Genomic DNA, 21,261 nt, shown 5'->3' with positions numbered 1-21,261 from the left:
TGTCAAGCAAATTCAGTCAAAAACTGTATCACAGTGTCTTCATCGAAGAGTAGAAAAAGTCTTTATTTTAGTACAAACACCTCACGCACATGTAAACATAATGAAAATGAACAAGCAATATTGCCCTAGAAAGTATTGTATCTTAGAAATGTAAAGTATTGAATAAAGTATATAAAGTGTATATATATATTAAAAAAAACAATATGGTGATTAAAGAAATACAAACCTAAAAATAAAAGTTTCGTTGAGGCACAGGGATTTGCATTATAAACTCAAGCAGCACGCATTTTAACATGTAGTTTGATGGTCTCAAGGAGGTATATTTATTTGGCTCAATATATGTTGTAAAAGACACATTAAATGTAAAAATGATTAGACAAAGTAAAAGCACCAATATATCATAAGTCAATATCGGTCACAAAGAAAATGTGGGTAATTGAATGACATGAGTTGGAGTAAGCTATTTAAAAATCACTATTCCAGTGTATTTGCTTGTTACAGTTGGTTTAAGTTTGAGGTCAGAACGGTAAGAAAATCGACTTCTGCCTGAGAAATCATTGAGAGTATTGGTGCTGTAGACCTTGAGAGAATTTCACAGATGGAAACGCATGAATGACTTGGTCTGTAAAGATAAAAGAGTCACTGCTGATCAGGCCCGTTCAATTAGAACAACAGGAGAACAAAGGGCAGAATAGCTACAGAGGTGAACAGTTATGTGTCTGACCCGAACAGAGCATTGAAAACGTGTACAAATTGTGGTTGTATAAATTTAAACCAACTTATCTGTGTAACTAAACCGAGTCCAATTACTTGAGCTATTGCATCAATATAATTACTACATCTTTGAGCTGAGATTGTTTTGCCACACATCCGGAAGACAATAACGTCAATGTGTCGAAAAAACTAAAAAATACAGAAATCATAACCATGAAGCATACTTTTCTGTTTCAGGTCAAATAGTTTGATAATATGGGATATATGCTTATTCGCTTGAATGAGAAGATTGATACCACTCTCTTAGCTTAGCGTAGCTTAGCATAAGCAAGAGGAAACAGCTACCCTGGCTCTGTCTCGGGGTAAAAATGAATAAATAAAAAAGACCAATAATACTAATAATCCTTTAGATCACTAATTAACTCTAAATTGGTTGTCTGGTAACCTTAAAGTGACTCAGCATATAATGTGTTAATTAGTGTGCTTTAGATTTTAACCTTTGGTCAGTGCCAGGCTAGCTGTTTCCCTGTTTACGGTTTTCATGCTAAGCTAGGCTAATTGGTTACTAGCTGTAGTTTCACATTAACCGGGCAGTCATGACAGTATCGTTGATAGAGATAGAAAAAATATGGAACAATATTGGTTATTTCACATGAGTCCATGAGGTTTGTGTCGGCTTTGCTGTATGTCGTCCCTTATCTCTCTCCTCCGTTCCTGCGTATTACTATCAAATAAGAGAAAAATGCCCCCCACCCCAAAAAATAAATCGATGTCCCGCTTTTCGTGGTTGTAAATAAAACTTTCGGGACTAATTCCAAGTCGGGAGAGAGAGATGCAAGCTGTAAACACCTGTTACATGTGCTGCAAACAGCACTTTCTACCGCCTCACCTTGTTGACTTTGAATCATTCAAAATAGTGATAGTGGTACCTTCTTATGTGAGGGCTCTGATTCATAAATGTAGGCCTATTCTTAGATTTTGAAACAGCCATGTTGTTATTTAAGAATTATCCTTTTCCTGTCACTACAACGATTCGACCATGAGATTGGCACTCAAATTAGGCTCCTTGATCAAATAGTCGTCTATGCGGGGTCACCCCTATTTACATTAGACATGTAATATACTGTAAACCTTAACCACACCTTAAAACAACAAATATGTAAATTAATACTAACCACCATAACCTGCTCTAACCAAAATTAAAAGTTATTTTTTTTAAAGGATTGCCATTTCGTTACACATTGCCGCCTTGTCTTGTCCACCAGCGTGTGAGGCACTTAAGCTTGCAATTCTCTTTGGCATCACTGGAAAGTCATCTGCAGGTTGAGAGGTCATCTTGAGACGCTACAGGAAGGAATTAACATTGTCAAAGAAGAGCACTTGCAGCAGAACATGCACTATGCACAAGCAACAAATAGTAGGCTCCAATGAAACTTTAATGCTTACACTTTACCTCTCCCAAAATGTACTACGTTACTCAGTTTTGAAAAAATCTGTGGACGGCAGAGGACATAAAATTGCCTTTGTCCCGACACGTTTTCTATTTCAAACTCCCGTCCCAATATAAAGAATTCCAAAAAGAAACCAAATGCTTCAAATCTGTAAATTACCAACTAATTTATAAAACAACCACCACTGACCTGCCACAGAGTCCCTTTTGCTTTGGACAGTTTCCGGACCATGATCGCTGGAATCATCATAAGAGATGACATGGCCAGAAACCAACCGATACAGTACGCCCACCAAGGATACACATAGGAGTTGTTGAACTTCATGGGGGTGTATTTCAGGAACAAAAACACAAGTGTGCCCTTTAAAAGGAAGCAGCTCACAATTAAACATTGTTGGATCAGTCGGAAAGCTAATTTCTATAAACCATCCCATAGTTGTAAATGTAAACATACCAAATGTGTCCCAGTTTACTTCCTGTTGTAGTGTGAATGACATGAGCTGACAGGAAGTAAACATGAACCCGAGCTGTAGCTAAGAGATAGTCTACACACAGAGTAAAATGTATTTTTGGCCTTCTTAAAACACCTACACTGCAAATAAGAGGGGTTCCATACAACCAGCAGTACTTGATCAGTGATAGAGGTTTGTACCCGATCATGTCCTCAATGTTGTCACAGAAGCGATCAGCACCTTGGACAGAGACAAGCACATCACACATAAGAATACGCAGTGTATTCAATTTCACTTTATACTTAATTTAGCCCCTTTTACAGGGCAAGAGCATTATATATTCAAAGCTTTTATAAGAATACATAGTATGGAATTGGGACATTGGTTAAACAATTGTACACTCAGTGTGATGTAACATATACAAACCAAAGACAGCTGTACCACTGACAACTGTTCCTTACCATAAATCCATCCAATAACCACTGACTGGAAGATTGCCATCAGAAGTAGAGTGGGACCACTGCAAACATAGTGATCGAAGATCTGCAGAATGTATGCGCCAGCCTAAAATTATAGCAGGGGGGGGGCAATATAAACACCTTGCAATGAATTCAAAACCGCCTCACCACATTTTGCGATGATGACACACACATAAACACAAACACACACACACAAACAGGTGAAAACAATACCAGTGTTGCGGCTGGTATTAAGAAAAAAAAAAAGTTTTACATGCTGTGTATTGGTTGTTAATTGATCAGACAGCAAATTACTCTCACATGATGAATTGCTTGCGTGACCACCAATGAGTGCGCTTCTCACCTGTGACACCAACAAGAGGCCAACCGTATAGCCAAAAACACAGATTAGCATCAGAAGAAGCTCTCTGCGAAATCCTTTCCGTATCTGGGAAGGGTAGACGTCTGACAGAGAAGTGATGAAGCTTTCAAGCCCAATAAACTAGAAGACAACAGAAAGACAAGTCAGCTTGGAGAGCAGTGAACAAAAGAAGAAACATTGGAGGACATATTTGCGAGACGTAAAGAAGGCTGCAGCTGACCTGTCCGTCTATTCCTAACAAGATGATCATGACGAAGAAGCACACGGACCAGACCTGGGGCCACGGCAGAAGGGTCACAGCTTGTGGGTAGACTATGAACACAAGGCCAGGGCCTGCAAAGGGAAAATCAACAAAAAGTAAGCCATTGCTGTCTGCACAGTGTCTTTTTGTAGCAATTTTTGGCATCAATGTCGATGCTTATTTTGATAATAAAACAACTTCATATAGTCTGACAGTTTGAGGTATTTTTAACGGGAACAGAGGAGATTCACATTCATACCTGACTCAGCAACTAAAGAAATGTCGACACCCTGTTTTTGGGACATGTAGCCCAGAATTGAGAAAATGGCAAAGCCAGATATAAAGCTGGTCCCGCTGTTCAACAAGCAAAGATAGAAGGAGTCTCTGCAAATCAGAAACAATGCACACGTCTTTGATTATCTCTTGGTAACACAGGCCTGTTAAAAATATAACAGTGAAATTATTATACAGAGCAGGCTTCAACTCATTATTAAATAAAATTGTGTTCAGATTAATCTAAGCAAAAATGACAAAATAAATAAATGGAAGCAAACAAACGAAAACTCGCATAACAACTCAAGTTTTTTTTTTTAATGCAAGACAACAGACATCACATTTACTTTAGTGTTATATTCATAACATGGTATGTCGCACAACAAATATTTGGATGCTGTTAGCAACTGTAGCCACTAAAATAGTGGTACTCACCTGTAACAGTTGTTGTTGTACTTGTTGTAGCTGCCAAGCGTAGTCAGGCATCCCAAACATATGGCATAGGAATAAAATATTTGGGTTCCAGCATCTATCCAAACCTATAAACCAGTGACAAATGATTAAACTCCTACTTCTGCTATGGAATAATAATTCCAATGAAAATTGGAACATAGGCTGAATGATACCTGCGGGTCAGCGAGCCGTGCAGGGTTGGGGTACAGGTAGTACTTGATACCATGGAAGGCTCCAGGAAGGGTCATTCCTCTGAGAAACAGCACCACCAACATGATGAAGGGGAATGTCGCTGTGACGTAGGACGCCTAAGTTTAAGCAGATCATTATTTTGTTACAAATGAAAGAAAACTATGATTATTGAAAAGTGCGTAAGAGACATTAGGATTCATGGGATGTCAGTTGGTCATTGTTTTGGTAGTTATGCAATACACTGCAGCTGCGTAGATTGCTTCTTGTGTGACTGGGGACTTAACCTGGGAAATATCTGGCTGACCCACTGTGCGCTGGACCGCAGAAATTCTGGGCATGTGCGAAGCTGACAATGACTGTTCAGTTTACAAGTGGAAAACTTGTATCAACTGTAACGGGCTGCGGTCCAGGGCAGTTAGAGGAATCTACATTCCAGCCAGAGGGCGCCTCCCACTCCTTCATGAGAGCATTGGGATCAGGTGGGAAGACAAACACCTAGAGCTGACCTCCTCATCAGGGAGATGAATAAATGTGAAGCAGGAAAGCTGGTCAGGAGAACATGCGGAGAGCATGCTGCGGGAGGAGCAGGGTCCCTCCTGCCACTATTATCTGTGTCCTCCGTACCGCCCTGTTACTTAACCTTAAAAGGTGAGGTAAGCCAAGCCTCCCTATTAAGTTCAAAGGATCTACTCGTATACATTTTATTTGAGGCACTGGGGAAAAATCATGGGCGTAAGGAGTGAATCGTGCTCCGTAGCTTTGGAGCACAGACAAACAGGATCTATTGCAAACGTATCGCTTTACAGTTTGCCAGTCAGCGTTTCTGACATGCTGGACACAGTCTGCTGAGTCCTGAAGCCTCTACCCCTAGCGCTTGATTATTCAAAGTGTATTAATATTGAACTTCTCTAAATTGCAAAAAATATGACAAAAGCACTTCCTTGGGTCTCCAGTAATGCACCCGCCAAGTTTAAAGTAGATCGAATGAGCGGTTTGCGAGATATTCAAAGGATACACAGACGGACTGAGATTCCTTGCATTACAGTTACATAAACCCTGGTTATCACAAATTCCCATCAGAGGGCTTTACAATGTGTACAGTGACTCACTCCAAATGAAAGCATTGGCTTGTAGCCCGTTTTCACACCATAATGAAAAACATCTTTCAAAATAATTTCTTTCATTGCTCAAGGCTTGACAAATAATGTCAGGCAAGACCTTCATATTGTTCGCATGTCAGGGTGACTCCAGGTGAAATCCATCGCGATCCAGAGGATTCCATAACTGCTGCAAACCTGTGAGCATGTTCACACATGAGGGCCAACGTGCTTGTTGGTGACGTTAAAGTTAAATCCATCAAATGGATGACCCTGGCAGATTGTAATAATAACACATAATTGATTTGAAAAGAAAGCTTCGTGACTGGTTTGAGATGATATTTCAGACTGTTAGTGACAAGCTAAAAACAAAGGCTTAGTGTTACAGAGTCACCAAAGTAAAATTAAAGATTTTAAAGATACTGAGGAACTTTTAGCTGGTTACGAAACAGTCCCAATTTAATACTAATGCATCTATATGACCTACATAAGTAAATTGGACCATCAGCAAGAAGACTGGCTATTTCTATGTGGTCATTTTTAAGCCTGTCATTGGGTCTGATTCCCCGTGAAATCAGACAAAATGCTTCTGGTAGTCAACACCCACGCCACGCAGCTGGAGGCCCAGGCCATGTTCCTGGGGCCGCTGGAGGAAAGGGAGGCACGGGAGAACCTGAACAACCTCACAGGGCAGAATGCCAGACCCTGCTGCACTAAAATGAAAGGTGTGGGAAAAATCAAATGACTAAGGAATGTTTTACGTTTACAAAGGCTTATGTCCTCATGTGAGCGTTTGAGGCCTGTGTCCTAAAACAATTGTTTGTGTGAACTTTTTGAGACACTAAACGTCTCAGCTGTTTTTGCTATCAGGTATCAGTTGTCTACTAGAGAAGCACTTCAGCTGTTTGTCCTAGATAAGAGATAATAAACATGTAGAAAACGTCAATGCTTACGCAGAGTCGATTTGCAACCATGACGTCTTCCGATTAGGATAATGTGACCCGTTAACAGAATGAATTGTCCAACAGTGTGTTATCTGTAAGTGTCTAGAACATATGAAAATTACTCTGTTCCAACGCACTTGTATGTTATCCTCAGTATAAATATCAGAGACTCAGAGACAGACCTCTGAGCAGCCTTGATACATAACCTGTTTGTGAATCAACTCTGTCTCCTTCTTGCAAGAATGAATGTCCTGTTTAATGATTGTTACATCGGCCTCGAGTGAATTTTTCTAACAAAAGGTTTTCTAAAATGACTCTGGTGCTCAGACACACGAGCGCTTTTGTCTTCAGGGACCGCCAAAATCAACACAACGTGAAAGTTACTCGTAGTAGCTTTAAATAAAGACATTAAAAGTGAGTTTAGGAAATTAATAATGAACAATACATGACATTTCTGAGTCAGGATTTATCGTTTCAGTCTTACCTTTCCTGTGGATCTCACTCCCTTCCAGACACAGAAGTAGCAGATCATCCACGCCAGAAGAAGGTACAAAGAAAGTTCCCAGTGTATGTTTCCCAGAACCTCTATGCCAGTGGATATATTGAGCACCCGTCGTCTGTAAGGACCAAGGTACCGTTAACCAATTATTTGGGGAAAAATACATTTTAGCAGATCTATGGGGCTATGATTGACAAGCCAAAAAGTCCAACTTGAAAGGTCCAGTGATGTTGAAGCTCAGCAAACTATTCATTATACATGCATGATTGTGCAATTAAAGGAACTTCACATCTTCAGTACACAGGACTTTTCAATTATTCTGGCTGAATTACAGGGAAGCTGTGCTAGCAGTCAGGCGTAAACCGTCCTGTCCTAGCAGATTAGGTCTAGTCACTCAAGATCAGTGAAAACACAGTGCTTGTGTGTGTTTGAGCTTTTGTTGTAACAAGCCAGATAGTTTAGCACTTATGGTGCATTTGCGTCACATTGGATAGATGGCAGAAATGGAAAATAACTTGCTTACAACTGGGAGTAGGTTAAAAATAATGTGCATAGATAATACATTATAGTAATCCATGCAATGGAATTGGGTTTAACTTTAATGGCAATCTTTTGCCAACGTAAGGCATCCACATTTGTTTGCCCTTTGTGGAATTCTGTATCATATGGGATCTTTCTGGAAAATCGTAAATACGTATTTACAAGTAAGAAATAGATATACATAGCTCTGATGAATCCAACTTGGCTCTTAATAATGTGGAAGCACCTGAGAACCAAACAAATATGGATGCCACACATCAACCATTTTATGGTGTTACTGTCAACATGCTGTATTTTAATCCTCACAATACCACTTCTGCAATCATACTGCAAAAAGACTGTCTTAGTGATATGAAACCTCGCAAGTTGTTAATATAGGAATATATATAAATGTATATAGGAATATATATGCATCACCCTCAGAGAGGGTGACTGGCTGCAATCTGCCGTCCCTCCTCGACTTGTTTGCCTCCAGGACTATGAGGCGGGCAAGAAAGATTGTAGCCGGGGGTATGCTTTGTGTTTTCCAGATCAAGTAACCTCAATTACTCAACAAATCTAATAGATAAAACTGTAATTTTAAAATAGTTAGAACGGTGTTTAAATCAGATGGAGCTATCTGAAGAAATACATGAGGCCAAAGAGGCAGCTTCCACCTATGGGTGTGAATGATGACATGTAGTGTTAAAGCGCTTTGAGTGGTCGGAAGACTAGAAAAGTACAAATCCATTTACCAGCCATAATATGTAAAAACGCAATATCAGCGAATCAGTCAAACTTTGCAACTAACTAGTATTGAGCAGAGGTCCAATCTGCCATAATAAAAGTGAAGCAGGGGTGTGTAGGGTCTCTAACATTCTGCCAGTGTAGGACAATACCTCAATGTGTCTGAATAGGTACATGATATCATTTTGGAAAAGCACTGTTTTCCATCCCCATCAAAATGCAAATAGCACATGTCTTTCTTACTAAGTTTATTTACCTCGTAATCCTTTGATAATATGTGACAAATTTCTACTCAATTCAGTTTAATTTGGATAAAAACTTACTGCCAGAACTCTGTTACAGATGATGATGCATTCACAGGCAAGGTCCAGTTAACAGTGGCATTCAAGTTGTTCAACACCACACAAGAATCTAAAATATATCAAAGAATTGTTAAACACAGTTAAAGCTGGAAATGCATGCTTCTGCAATTGCTTAAACCAGACATGCAATGAAATAAAGCAACATTCTTGTTAGTATGCTATTAAAATCAATTGTGATAATGATAAAACTTGACGTTTCTAATAAATGTGTAACACTTAAAACAAATAGGACCCTAATAGTTAGTGGTAGGATAGAGGTTACAGTTACAATGCTTCAAGAAAAATCTTTAATTTACCTGAATTCCATGTGTTATTACAGGTGGCCCATGGTAGCTCACCAGAGATGGAAGAGAAAAGGTAGAGAAAAGCCCAGGCTAAGATCACAATGTAGCTGACACATCCATAGAAAATGATAATTTGGCTGGCGTATCCAATGCCTGGAAACAACAGAAAATATTAGCATTGCATTGCCGTAGTATTTCCGTCTTAATTGGCTAAACTCCGGACATATACATATACTTCACCTTCAAACAAGGGGCAGATCTTCCTCCAGCACATGATTCCTCCCTGACTGGTGTACTGGCCCAGTGCTATCTCCAGTGTGAACAGAGGAATGCCACAGACTGCAAGGAACAGCATGTAAGGAATGAAGAATGCACCTGCAAGTGAGAATAAAGCATTGTAAACATGCATGGTATACCACATATACAAAGAGTACCATAATCACGTTAATGTTTTCTGATTTCTGTAACTATTTTGATATTTTACCATCAAAATAAATTGAAACATGTAACCGTTAAAGTTTCTGAACACCTACACAGGTGTTTTAGAGACTAATTGAGTGACATCTTACTGAGTCTCTTGGCTTTGTTAAACCTGCTAGGGCGGGACAAACTGCACCTTTAGCATTCTTATTGGTATTCCCATTAAAGCTCTGGCCCTGATCAGAGGTCTAATCAGCCATAATAACTGAAAACACCTGTGAGGGTGTTCAGAGCCTACTGGAAAACTATGGAATTACCATTATACACTTTTAAACAATCAGAAAAAATGTCCCTAATGTGTGTTATGGTAAGGTTAATCTTTTCTGTGAATTCAAACTCATAAAAGGTGGATTATTTGCAAGTAAAGCATGTTGTCAGAAGTTATTCTGGTGGTAAATCAGGTGGCTAAGCAAAGTGAGGACACACATGATATAAACTGCCCCATGGCAGGCCTGGCTCCACAGTCGTGAAGTGACTCAGACACATTGTTTCTTAGGGATAATATGGAATTCCATGTGGTGCTGATCTTTGGTATTTACATATATATATATTTTTTCACAATCAAAGTGTGGCAAGCAAATCCTGCTGGTGAAATGTAATGGTAAAATATATTCTAGTATATTGGGATGTTTTGGAAGATGGGTGTTCTACTGAGGGGAAGGTACGAGATGCAGATAAACACTGCATTCCTACAGAGGTGAATCAGGTCATAAAACCTAGGTCCTGTTTTCCAGTGTTTATTGTTTGTTTTGTATCATTTTTTATGTGTGTTCTAATAATGGGGGTTATACACATCCACAACAACAGTTGTGTTCGATATTTTAAAGCCATTCACATATCTAGTTTGCTACATCACAGATGATCTTTTCACAAAAACACCTTTTTTCAGACGTCTCACATGATGATGTTTGAAACTATGTTTTGGGATAATACATTTGATGGTTTTGAAATGTCCTTGAGATATATTTTTGTAATATTGTGTGATTATAATGTAATCAAAAGAGTGGAATGTAATGGTAAAATATATTCTAGTATATTGGGATGTTTTGGAAGATGGGTGTTCTACTGAGGGGAAGGTACGAGATGCAGATAAACACTGCATTCCTACAGAGGTGAATCAGGTCATAAAACCTAGGTCCTGTTTTCCAGTGTTGATGTTTACATGAACACTAAAAGGAGAAACAGGGAACCATTGTTTCCTGTTTCTGCATGAACTGACCCCCAGTTGATCGCACCTGGAGATAACAGATAAGGAGCAGAAACAAATCAACCCATGTCCAGAGACCCTATACTCCCCTCTTTTCACGAGGTAACTGGAGGCGTGACCTTTTGTATGCATAAAACATGATGTGCCTTGTATTTCTTTGACAGTGGTTTGCACAGTTCACTGAGATACGTGTCTGTGTGTCCACTCTCCTGCTTGCAAGCATTAAATTGACACTACTTTGAGCATTTATCAGACTCTGTTTATTTAATCAACTCTTATCCCGCATCTACATAGAAATATTCCACAACAACTTGGTGTCAGAAGTGGGATACGCTGACCGTCCGCCAGGCTCCAGGAGACCGTCCGGAGAACGGCCGTTCCGGGATCTAACAAACAGTTGATCTCGTCTCATACCTCTTTAGACCAGAGAGAGAGAACCGGCGCATCCCAGGAGACCTGGTTGACGTCACGCGTATCCAACGAAAAAGAATTTAATTTCTACAAAGATCGGGTAAGACGTTTTTAATTCCAGTAAAATAGTAAAAAGTAAATACGTAAGACGTATAGTACGGAACAGATGAATGCTCAGGTAGTGTGTCTTATTTGGGGTGTACAATTGTGTTATTTTATCATACGGTTATTTCTGTATTTCTGAAGCATCGTCTCTCACATTTCGTAGAGAAGAGGACTGTGGAAAACACGATGACATATTTTGACTCAAAAGAGACACTTTTTGAGATCGTGACACAGATCGCTTGACCTACTAATAGGTTTGAAGTAAGAATCGTCAATTACATTTATCCAAACGTGAGTCTTGGACTTCCTGAGACAAGAGTCGTGATAAAGTAATAATAATACGTGAACTTTGAATAAGGTTTTTGCAACGTTTTTCCTTCTGCTAAAGAAACTACGCCTTACGGTGACGACTGTATTGAAATAAACCACGCCTGAATAATGGGTGGAAATGACAGTAAATGTGAGGAGCCTGCGGGTCCATTAGTCGAGACGATGAAGCTGAAGTATGGCGAAAATAGTGTGGCATGTTTGGGTTACTGGTCAATGGGTCATTTAGTCCCGCTAAATTGAAGATGTTACGGAGTGAAAATAAATAAATAAATAAATAAATAAAGAAAAGTAAAAAGAATATCAAAGTCACAGAATTAGAAAAAATAGAGAAAAACCAGAAATGTCTGGTTCAATGGGAAAAGGAATGTGAATGTGGAATGACATGATATTAGACCTCGAACACGGACTGGACGAGTTTGTTGACACTAGATACCTTCTGGGCCCAAAGACGAACAGGTAAACAGAACCTTTTTAATAAAATCTGTGTAGTTAGTTCATAGGAAAACTTAGTGAAGGTATCGAGTGGTCAGCATCTCTGAAAGCCTGGGAAAGAGGGAGAGACCGCAGCAAACTGGTAACGTAAGGTGTGAATGAATTGTTTGAAGCTGAGAGCTAAAGGCCTGCTCCAGTGCTTACCTTAAATAAATAGATAAAAGAGAGTATTAAGAAAATATCGGGTACGGCCCGAACTAGTTTATATTTGGAATAATTGGTGTAAGTTTGAAGACGTCGGATAAATGTTGTGTGAGGAGAGACAATGGTCTGTGCCTGGAAAAGTGTGAGCAGTGTGAAAAAGTGGTTAAAAGAGGAAACACTGTTTGGAATGTAAGGAATGTGGTACCACAGTGATGAATGACTGCAGAGAAAAGACAAACTTCTTTCCTCAATGTATCTTGTTTTGGGTATTACACTTTTAAACATCCGGTGAGATACTGAAATTTGGAAAATTGACTCTGATAAAAAATGGGTTTTGCTTCTTTTGGGTTTTGTTTATTTTGAGTTTTGTTTTTTGATTTGGTTTGTTTGTTTGTTTGTTTTTTTAGTTAAATTGGGATTTAAAAGTGCACTGAATAGGGACAGAATATTTTTGGTAATATTCATAATAATGTTTTGATAATCAGACAAATAATTGGAAGGGGATCAAATTGGGGTTCCTTGAAAAGGCAGTTTTTGCCTAAGAAAAATGAGATCAACTTGGAGTGTGCTTGGAGCAGAGAAAAAGGTGAAGCAGATAGAAGTAAATTGATGTTCAAGAGGGAAAGAAAGAAATGTAAACCGTTAAAGCAGACTGGAAAGCATAGGTGGAGAGAGACGAATGCAGTGGTGAGACAAACACACACACACACACACACACACAGAAATCTAAGAATTGGATTGTCATTTTTTAATTTTATCACAACATTGTAGCCAACTACAGATGAGTGAAGATGTATTCTAACATTTACTGCTGAACTTTGGGTAGTTTTTGTTTTGTTTGTTTGTTTTTAGTCGAGGTACATGGTCGAGTGAATCCTGATCTGGGACTCCACTTCGCTGCCGTATGCTCCTCACCCACAAGCAACATGAACGACACCACTCAACATGCCGAGGAGGATGAAGATGAACGAGACTCATTCAAGATCTACAGTGTCAGCCCTGACTGAAGGCTTTCCGCCATCCATGAGCCTGGAAAACATCACACAGGAGAATTGTGTGACATGGACAGAGAAGTTTCATCAGCACAGATGCAAGGATGCTCAGCTGATAAGGTGAGAGGCCATGACAGGAAGCTGAAAGATGGAGACTTTGAGACTTTGACACACACCAACTGAAGACTTTGGGTGCCATAAAAGTGGCAGCTTGAACATCAAAGAAGAGGCTGCTCATCCTCCATGAACAAGGAGTGGGTGAAGGGATCGACAATCAGCAATCAGACTGGGGGGGTGCAGCAGGCAAGCGGAGTGGACCCCTAGTGATGGTGATGCACACAATACAACACTGGGTGAGTTAACTTTAGATTCTTAAATGACAAACTCGTACATTTAATACACTCATTAGAAACTAGACAAACACTCACATCAGATGTATTCGAATGAAATTGAAGGATTTGGAAAGGTAAAACAAGTCATGTTAACTATTAAGGTATAGATGTGTAGAATGTCACATGCAGGCTGATTCACTTCACTGCACAGCACATATGTTATGTGAACTAGAGGAAGTTTAGAAGAAGTATGACTTAGAGAAGTGGAAAGGTTATGTTATAATGGTTATAATGAGTTTATTGGATGAAAAGTACTGCTGCTGTCTGTTTCTCTGTCTCCCACACAATCTGAGTTGTAAGAGGGGGAGATGTTCTGTCACGAGGCCGAGGAATGCTGTGATGTCTGACCTGCAGCAAGTCAGACTCAATACACTGACTGCAGAAGCACAGACGATCCTGATAAACTACAGTAATAAAGATGGAGAGATGCATAACAGATTTGTTTCTCTTGAACAGGAATTTCTACAGCTGAAGCCTGTAGAATTGTGCCTTAAGTGTGCCTGCAGAAACACTCCTTACTTGTGATACTCAATTATTATGAAATTATGAATGAATAAGCCTAGACAATTGACATGATCGCTTCCATTGTTACGCTAAATTAGTTTACAGCAGAGATAGCGTGCCAAAGGGGGGATAATGTAATGTCATTTTGGAATTTTGTCTGTCATTTTTGATTTTGTTGTAAAGATAGATCCACATTTTGTATTTGGTAACGTCATGAAAAATCGCAACCTTTGAATTAAAAGATTAGGGCCAAAATCCAAGTCTTTCAACTCAGTCATAGGACTTTAGGAATATAGAAGATAGGACATGGAAGGATATTGAATCTTATACGTTTACTTTGGTAACTGTACTATGCAGGTTATAATCTTGATGTATCACTAAATTGACACGAGTGAAAAGCAAATTCACCAACGTTGGATGACGATGAAACACCTGGAACTATGTGGCCTTAGAGGCACGATGTGTTGTCTATTGTTTTTACCATGTCAATTCTAACACCTATTCTGCTTACACATTATGATGACAACTATGTGTAAAGAATGATCCTTTTCCCTACACAGCTTGTACTTATTTTAGAAATGCTACACGAGAACTGTTAGAAATGCTTTTGAATGTATTAGCCTCAAGAATTGTTAATGCAGATGTTCAAGTGGATTCCTGCAGAGATTGATTGACAGTTATTGAAACAGATATACAGGGCAACCAGTTATGAGTAGATGATGCATTGATGGATACAACTGTTTAATATTCTCACTGTGAACAGTGAGAAAGGGGGGAATTGTGAGGGATTTAAGTTTTAAAGCGCTCCTAGCATGGAAATGATGTGTTACAATATGTTTACTTGTAGAAGGTTTAAACTAAAAGGAGTTACTGAATGTATTGTGCGCTGTGAGAGAAACCAGAGAATTAATGACACCGCCATAAAGTAATAAAAATCAATGAGAGGGGGATGTATGCAGACCATGGAGTCCTCTACAGAGAGTAGGAGGACACAAGTTTTTTTCTGTATAAGATCTCTGTTTGCATTAATGATTATTTTTTCTTTTTGTATTATGGGAGATTGAAGCAGCACGTAAATACTATGCCAGTAACATCACTCTGTCCGATTCCATCGACGTGACGGACACAGACGACATCACCCACGACTCTAGTCGACATAGACGCAGCATTGTTGGAAACACAACAATTGTGGTTATCTGACGGACACACATTTTTTTCATCCAATATGTGGTGACGCTATGCAAAGCATGTTGCAAATGCAGGGAATTACTCAAATTGCTATGTATGCTCTAGAATGACGCTGAGTATGCATCGACGTTGTTAGCAGTTAAAGGTATTCACGAAGAATTGACATCAATGCGTCTAATGATTATGCAGCAGAGATGACTTCGATTACATGAAAGGAACTTCATCAGACTCAAACTAAAACTCAGACTCAGACTCTAACTCGAAAACAGAATGAGATGACGATGGTGTAAAACGTGTTTATTGTTTGTTTTGTATCATTTTTTATGTGTGTTCTAATAATGGGGGTTATACACATCCACAACAACAGTTGTGTTCGATATTTTAAAGCCATTCACATATCTAGTTTGCTACATCACAGATGATCTTTTCACAAAAACACCTTTTTTCAGACGTCTCACATGATGATGTTTGAAACTATGTTTTGGGATAATACATTTGATGGTTTTGAAATGTCCTTGAGATATATTTTTGTAATATTGTGTGATTATAATGTAATCAAAAGAGTGGAATGTAATGGTAAAATATATTCTAGTATATTGGGATGTTTTGGAAGATGGGTGTTCTACTGAGGGGAAGGTACGAGATGCAGATAAACACTGCATTCCTACAGAGGTGAATCAGGTCATAAAACCTAGGTCCTGTTTTCCAGTGTTGATGTTTACATGAACACTAAAAGGAGAAACAGGGAACCATTGTTTCCTGTTTCTGCATGAACTGACCCCCAGTTGATCGCACCTGGAGATAACAGATAAGGAGCAGAAACAAATCAACCCATGTCCAGAGACCCTATACTCCCCTCTTTTCACGAGGTAACTGGAGGCGTGACCTTTTGTATGCATAAAACATGATGTGCCTTGTATTTCTTTGACAGTGGTTTGCACAGTTCACTGAGATACGTGTCTGTGTGTCCACTCTCCTGCTTGCAAGCATTAAATTGACACTACTTTGAGCATTTATCAGACTCTGTTTATTTAATCAACTCTTATCCCGCATCTACATAGAAATATTCCACAACAGAAACCATTTCAGCCACATACACAGCTAAGACAAAAAAAAAAAAAGAACCAGATGAAAATGTATTAGACATTGAATTAGATCAAGCAGCATGATGTAGCACCTCTCTATTTCCAATAGTTGGATAACAAATAAAATAGGTGCTTGATTAGTCTTTGAAGATGTCAAAAGAAGAAAATGTAACGTTCAAAAAGGGTCAACAGGAACATTCTTGGAAATAAATATAAAATAAAATGCTGGTTAAAAGCTAAAGTGAAGAGATGAGTTTAGATGTATTTAAAAAAATATTTAGCGAGCTGGCTTCCCTGATATCTATAGGTAGTAGCTTTGGGGCTTAATTGACAAAGGCTGCATCTCCAATCTTCTTTTGGGTGTTGCTGGGAACCTCCAATAAACCAGCAGCAGACGATTACAGTGTTTTTTAAGGTAAATCTTTTACAAGGGAGTTAGCAATGTCATTTGGTCCTCAGATTTGTCTGGACTTGCATGGAGTCGGCATGAAACGCTAGAGACGGAAAGTGTTTTAAAGAGTACGATTCTGGCAAAAATGCATGTGTTTGGGAATAGTGAGAATACGACAGGATAAACGAGACTTGGATTATACTGCACGAGTTGTGTGAGAGTTTGCAAAAGGATGTTTTGGTATAGTTTAGCCGTTGTAAAATGGGGCCTCCATTAACTTCAATTCATCTAGGATTTACTCCATTTTCGTCCGTTTCTGGGTTCACTATTCACCGTGGAGGCACACGAGAAACGATTTCTCTTCAAGAATAGGGATGTCACAATATGAAATTTGGATATCGTGATTATTGTCAGAGGAAATATCACAGTTTCACGGTTTTCACATTTATTAAACAGAATATTTGTAATAGGCCTATAGCTAATGAAATAAAATGTATTATCATTAATCATATAATTTTACATTGGTATAGCCATCTATAGTGGTTATATGTATACATTTATTTGTCGGCTTAATGACTCTGAAAATGTCATCTTGGTTTTGTCCAACATAAGGTTTAGTAGCACATGCTACCAGTCCCAGCTGTGGAGACATTGGTACAGCTGTTTATTAGTCAGGCATTATAGGCTTATGTACTTTTATTGTTCTTGTATGTCATTTTATGTATTTGTCTTATATGGACCCTGAGTCTGAAATAAAGTTTGACTGATTAATTGATTTGCATAAAAACACACGATTCAAAAGATTAGGAAATAAAATCATTTATATTGCTATGAAAACACCCCTTTCAAACAACTGTATCATTCAAGTTTCACACCAAAACTACATTTTACAAGACTATATTTATACATCTTGATAACGTTAGAACTTCATCAAAAGTCATTTTTACTGAATTGAGCTTGAACGCACCATGATGTAACTAAATCTGAATTTAATGGAACCACTGCACGTCATAGCATCTGCTGATAGCTGTTGCTGCCACTCTTCTCCTGCCCATGTCAACACAGATTTATTGTACACAGTGTACAAGATTGCATAGTAATACTGAATATAGGCCGATAACGATCAGGAGTGAAACTTTTTCACACTATGATGGTTAAACTGTGTGAATCATCAGCGGTTCATGACGCCCTGGATCTTTTTCTGTATTCAAACTGTTCCCACGCTGCTGATTTAAGGCACTTTTTTGGCAGATATAGCCCTGGAGTGTCGGTTCCCTCTGGCATTGTTGAAACTCTTTTCAGCGCTCGAGGTGAGACTTGTTTTCACAAGTGTAGACAACTCCAGTCAATAATTCAAGGTAACACCCAGTGAGTAATTAAATGTTGTTACGGGTGTATTCCAGTGCAGAGCAGCTAAAACTGGACTAATGTGTTGTGCTGAGTTTTGAATGTTGAAAGTCTCTCTGTGGTTTTATTTTGAAAGAAAAATTGCATTGCATAATAATTAGAGTCAACTTGAAATAAAGGCATGAATCAGTTTTTCAACATTTGATTTATAAATATTTTAACCTAAGCTTTGAAGGGTGGGAAATTATGTTTTTGTCACCTTGCTAATGTGGAACTTGAAGCTAAGGTCTGAATCTAAAATAACACCAACACATGCAACCTCAGATCTGGTTTTATTCTCTCTTAATTTAATTATTGCTTATCAAACTGCCAAAAGACAGGTAGCAATTGAGTTTATAGCCACAGCATCATTTGGTTCTGCAGAGATGTACAGTTGCGTATCAACTATGTGCTCACTAACGATTTCACTATACGTGACAGCATGTATAGTGAAAATAATAATGGACCAATAGCGATGTCATGTTTCTGAGACACATATTCTCCAAGACTGACATAAAACTTTCTGTGCCTGTCAGAAGTTCCCAGAGCCCAATGTGACGTCTTAAAATAGCTTGTTTTGTCTGACAGTCAATGAAAGTGACTGATATAACAAAAATAATATAACTTCTCTATCACAAGTGTATTGTCTTCCCCAAATAAACAAATAGCCTTTTATTGCCTGTCTCCTTTTGACTTGCTGTATACTCCAAACTCATCATGGAAGGGACCAGATCAGTCCAAGCAGGTTCAGTGTAACATGTATCACCAAAGTTTAAAACAATAACTTCACCATCCTGTTTACAGCACTGAATTTCTAAATCTGCTATAAATCTCAGGGATTTAGCAAAGAATGTGACTCTGCTCTTTGCACAATCACAGGCAGTAGATTATGTTCACAGCCTCTTATAATCGCATCGGTAATCATCAGATGTGAAGTGGAGAGAGACAGAGGGAAAGTAGGAGAGCTTTACAGCGTATAGCCCTGAGGGTTTGTGAATGTATAAATACAGTGTTAAAAATAATAATGACGCATTCGGCAAATGATCACATGTTAAATACTGTGTTTTCCAAGTTTAAGAGGTGTCGTTTCTCTCAGTCCACTGTCATTGTTTTTGTTTAGATCTCCAGTATTTTAATATTTTACAGTAACAAGTTCAACAGGTGACCTAACAAGTAAAACAATCTTATATTTGTGTCTTGGTAAAATAATAAAAGAGTACTCTAACCGTTTGCCATCAACTTCTTTATTCCTCTAGATTAAAGAGTTAAAAAAGTTAGCATGCAATATCTGACGCTGCGCAGCACTTTTTTTAAAAGTAGAGGTTGGAGTAGCAATGCTAAACTGAGAGAATAGTAAAAAGAAATACTCACCACCACCATTCTTGTAGCACAGATATGGAAATCTCCACACGTTTCCAAGTCCAATAATAGCACCAGCCGCAGACAGGATAAACTCCTTTTTACTGCCCCATTTGCCGCGGTCCTGGACTGTTTGTGAAGTAGCCTTAGGAGAGAAATGGCACATCCTGCAGAGAGAGTCTGCCATACCGTTGAGGGAGAAGTGCTCTAATGGTGTGAGTGGGATCAATCCTTGAGTTTCTGGATTGACTGGCGTTTCTGATTCAGATGGGGTTACCTAATTGACACGGTATTTAGCCACAAGGGGGACCTCTAGATGAGTGGCAAAAGTTTCCACTTACAAAGCAAAAATGCTCCTCGAGCGACAAACAGAAGACTGATATATTGGGTGTGACTAATTGCTGTTTTGACACGATATTGAAAGCTTTACAACAGGATTCACACACACTCCGCCTCACACATATATGAATAACTGAAAACTAGAGTTGTTTTACCCGAAGCAAAACTCATTTTAACACAGTCACAAATCCAGATTAGCCTGTCAACCTGTCAATTGCAATATGTAAGGCAAGTGTATAATTAAAAGGTTTTGTATAATTTTTGTTAATATACCTTTCAAGTGAGCCTGTTCATGTTGCTTTCCACCTGCTTCAGCTCGATAAACTTCCATGTACCAAGTTTCCTTCTAGTACAGTTCTGTTTATAGTGAACTCATATTTACACAATGTTAATTTCAAGAAGGAAATGTACACATTACCATAAAATTACTATATGATTTTAGACGCAAAAGCTTGAAGTTAAACGCATACCAGAGCTTGAGAGGAGAGAGACACGTGAGAAATTGCGTGTGATAAACATATCCAAAAATCCAAGTTAATTAAACATCACTCACACTGGTTTTATGTCAGTTTGGATCCTAATGTATGATACATACATTAATCTTTTCTATGTAAGTGTTCCAGGGTTGAAATACCTGCCAGTCATCCTTATTGCTATACCCAAGGCACAACTGATTCCAGCCTTTACTCAGGTATTCATTTAATTTACAATAATTTATAGTATGGTATGTGTGAATATAACACTTATCATCCAGGTGTTAAAGGAGACATATATTATGCTCTTTTCCAGGTTCGTACTTTTTTCATGCTTTAATGTTCAAAAAGTATTTCTTTTTGTCCAAAAACTATTAATCTATGATAAGTAGCTCTTTTTCAGTTATTACTATGCTGTTTTCACTGTGAAATACCACTTTATATTGTTGCCTTAATGTACTTCTGCTTTTTAATTTAAAGTTGCATTTAAGTAAACTCGAAGTCGGTCCCAATCTAATGCGGTTGCTCTCATGCAAAAGCACATTTCAACCGTTCCACCTTTTTTGCTCCTCCAGCACCATTTGAGTGCAGCTCAGTCTTTTAAGATCACAGCAGGGTGCACTTCAAGTCTTCGGTGGTTCCTTTCTGTGCAGAGTGACAGCTCTAGCAGCCACTGCTTGGCGGTTGTCAATGTGGGCTTTTCAGGTTTCACTCTTTCCAGACAAATCTCTTTGATATACTCAATTACTCAATTAAGTAAAATTTACCGATACTCCACTAAATGAATAAGTCAAAGGAGCTGTATTAAACATTCTGATCATTAATATAGCACCAAACAACTGTTTGTTATGTTAAAGTATCGTGGTTACCTGAGCAGAGAAAGAAGTCACTCTCCCTCTGGGTCAGGCCGGCCTCG

The 21,261-nt window shown here is 38.6% G+C and overlaps 1 protein-coding gene across 1 annotated transcript; it reads right to left on the bottom strand.

The window, feature by feature from the left end:
- Positions 1 to 38: 38 nt before the first annotated feature.
- LOC306715744 (sodium- and chloride-dependent GABA transporter 2-like) lies at positions 39 to 19,729 on the bottom strand. Its single transcript, XM_079186208.1, has 14 exons — positions 19,546 to 19,729; positions 9,308 to 9,442; positions 9,080 to 9,220; positions 8,745 to 8,832; positions 7,141 to 7,273; positions 4,597 to 4,731; positions 4,406 to 4,509; positions 3,957 to 4,081; positions 3,677 to 3,789; positions 3,439 to 3,576; positions 3,078 to 3,180; positions 2,756 to 2,856; positions 2,355 to 2,525; positions 39 to 2,058 (listed from the first exon to the last, which is right to left on the bottom strand). The coding sequence occupies exons 1-14, from the start codon at positions 19,718 to 19,720 to the stop codon at positions 1,930 to 1,932; spliced, it is 1,791 nt and encodes a 596-aa protein (XP_079042334.1). The 5' UTR covers positions 19,721 to 19,729; the 3' UTR covers positions 39 to 1,929.
- Positions 19,730 to 21,261: the final 1,532 nt, after the last annotated feature.

This window comes from Pholis gunnellus (genome assembly GCF_910591455.1).
Source record: "Pholis gunnellus genome assembly, chromosome: 3".
NCBI classification, from domain to species: domain Eukaryota; kingdom Metazoa; phylum Chordata; class Actinopteri; order Perciformes; family Pholidae; genus Pholis; species Pholis gunnellus.
This window is presented reverse-complemented; position numbering and strand designations above follow the sequence as displayed.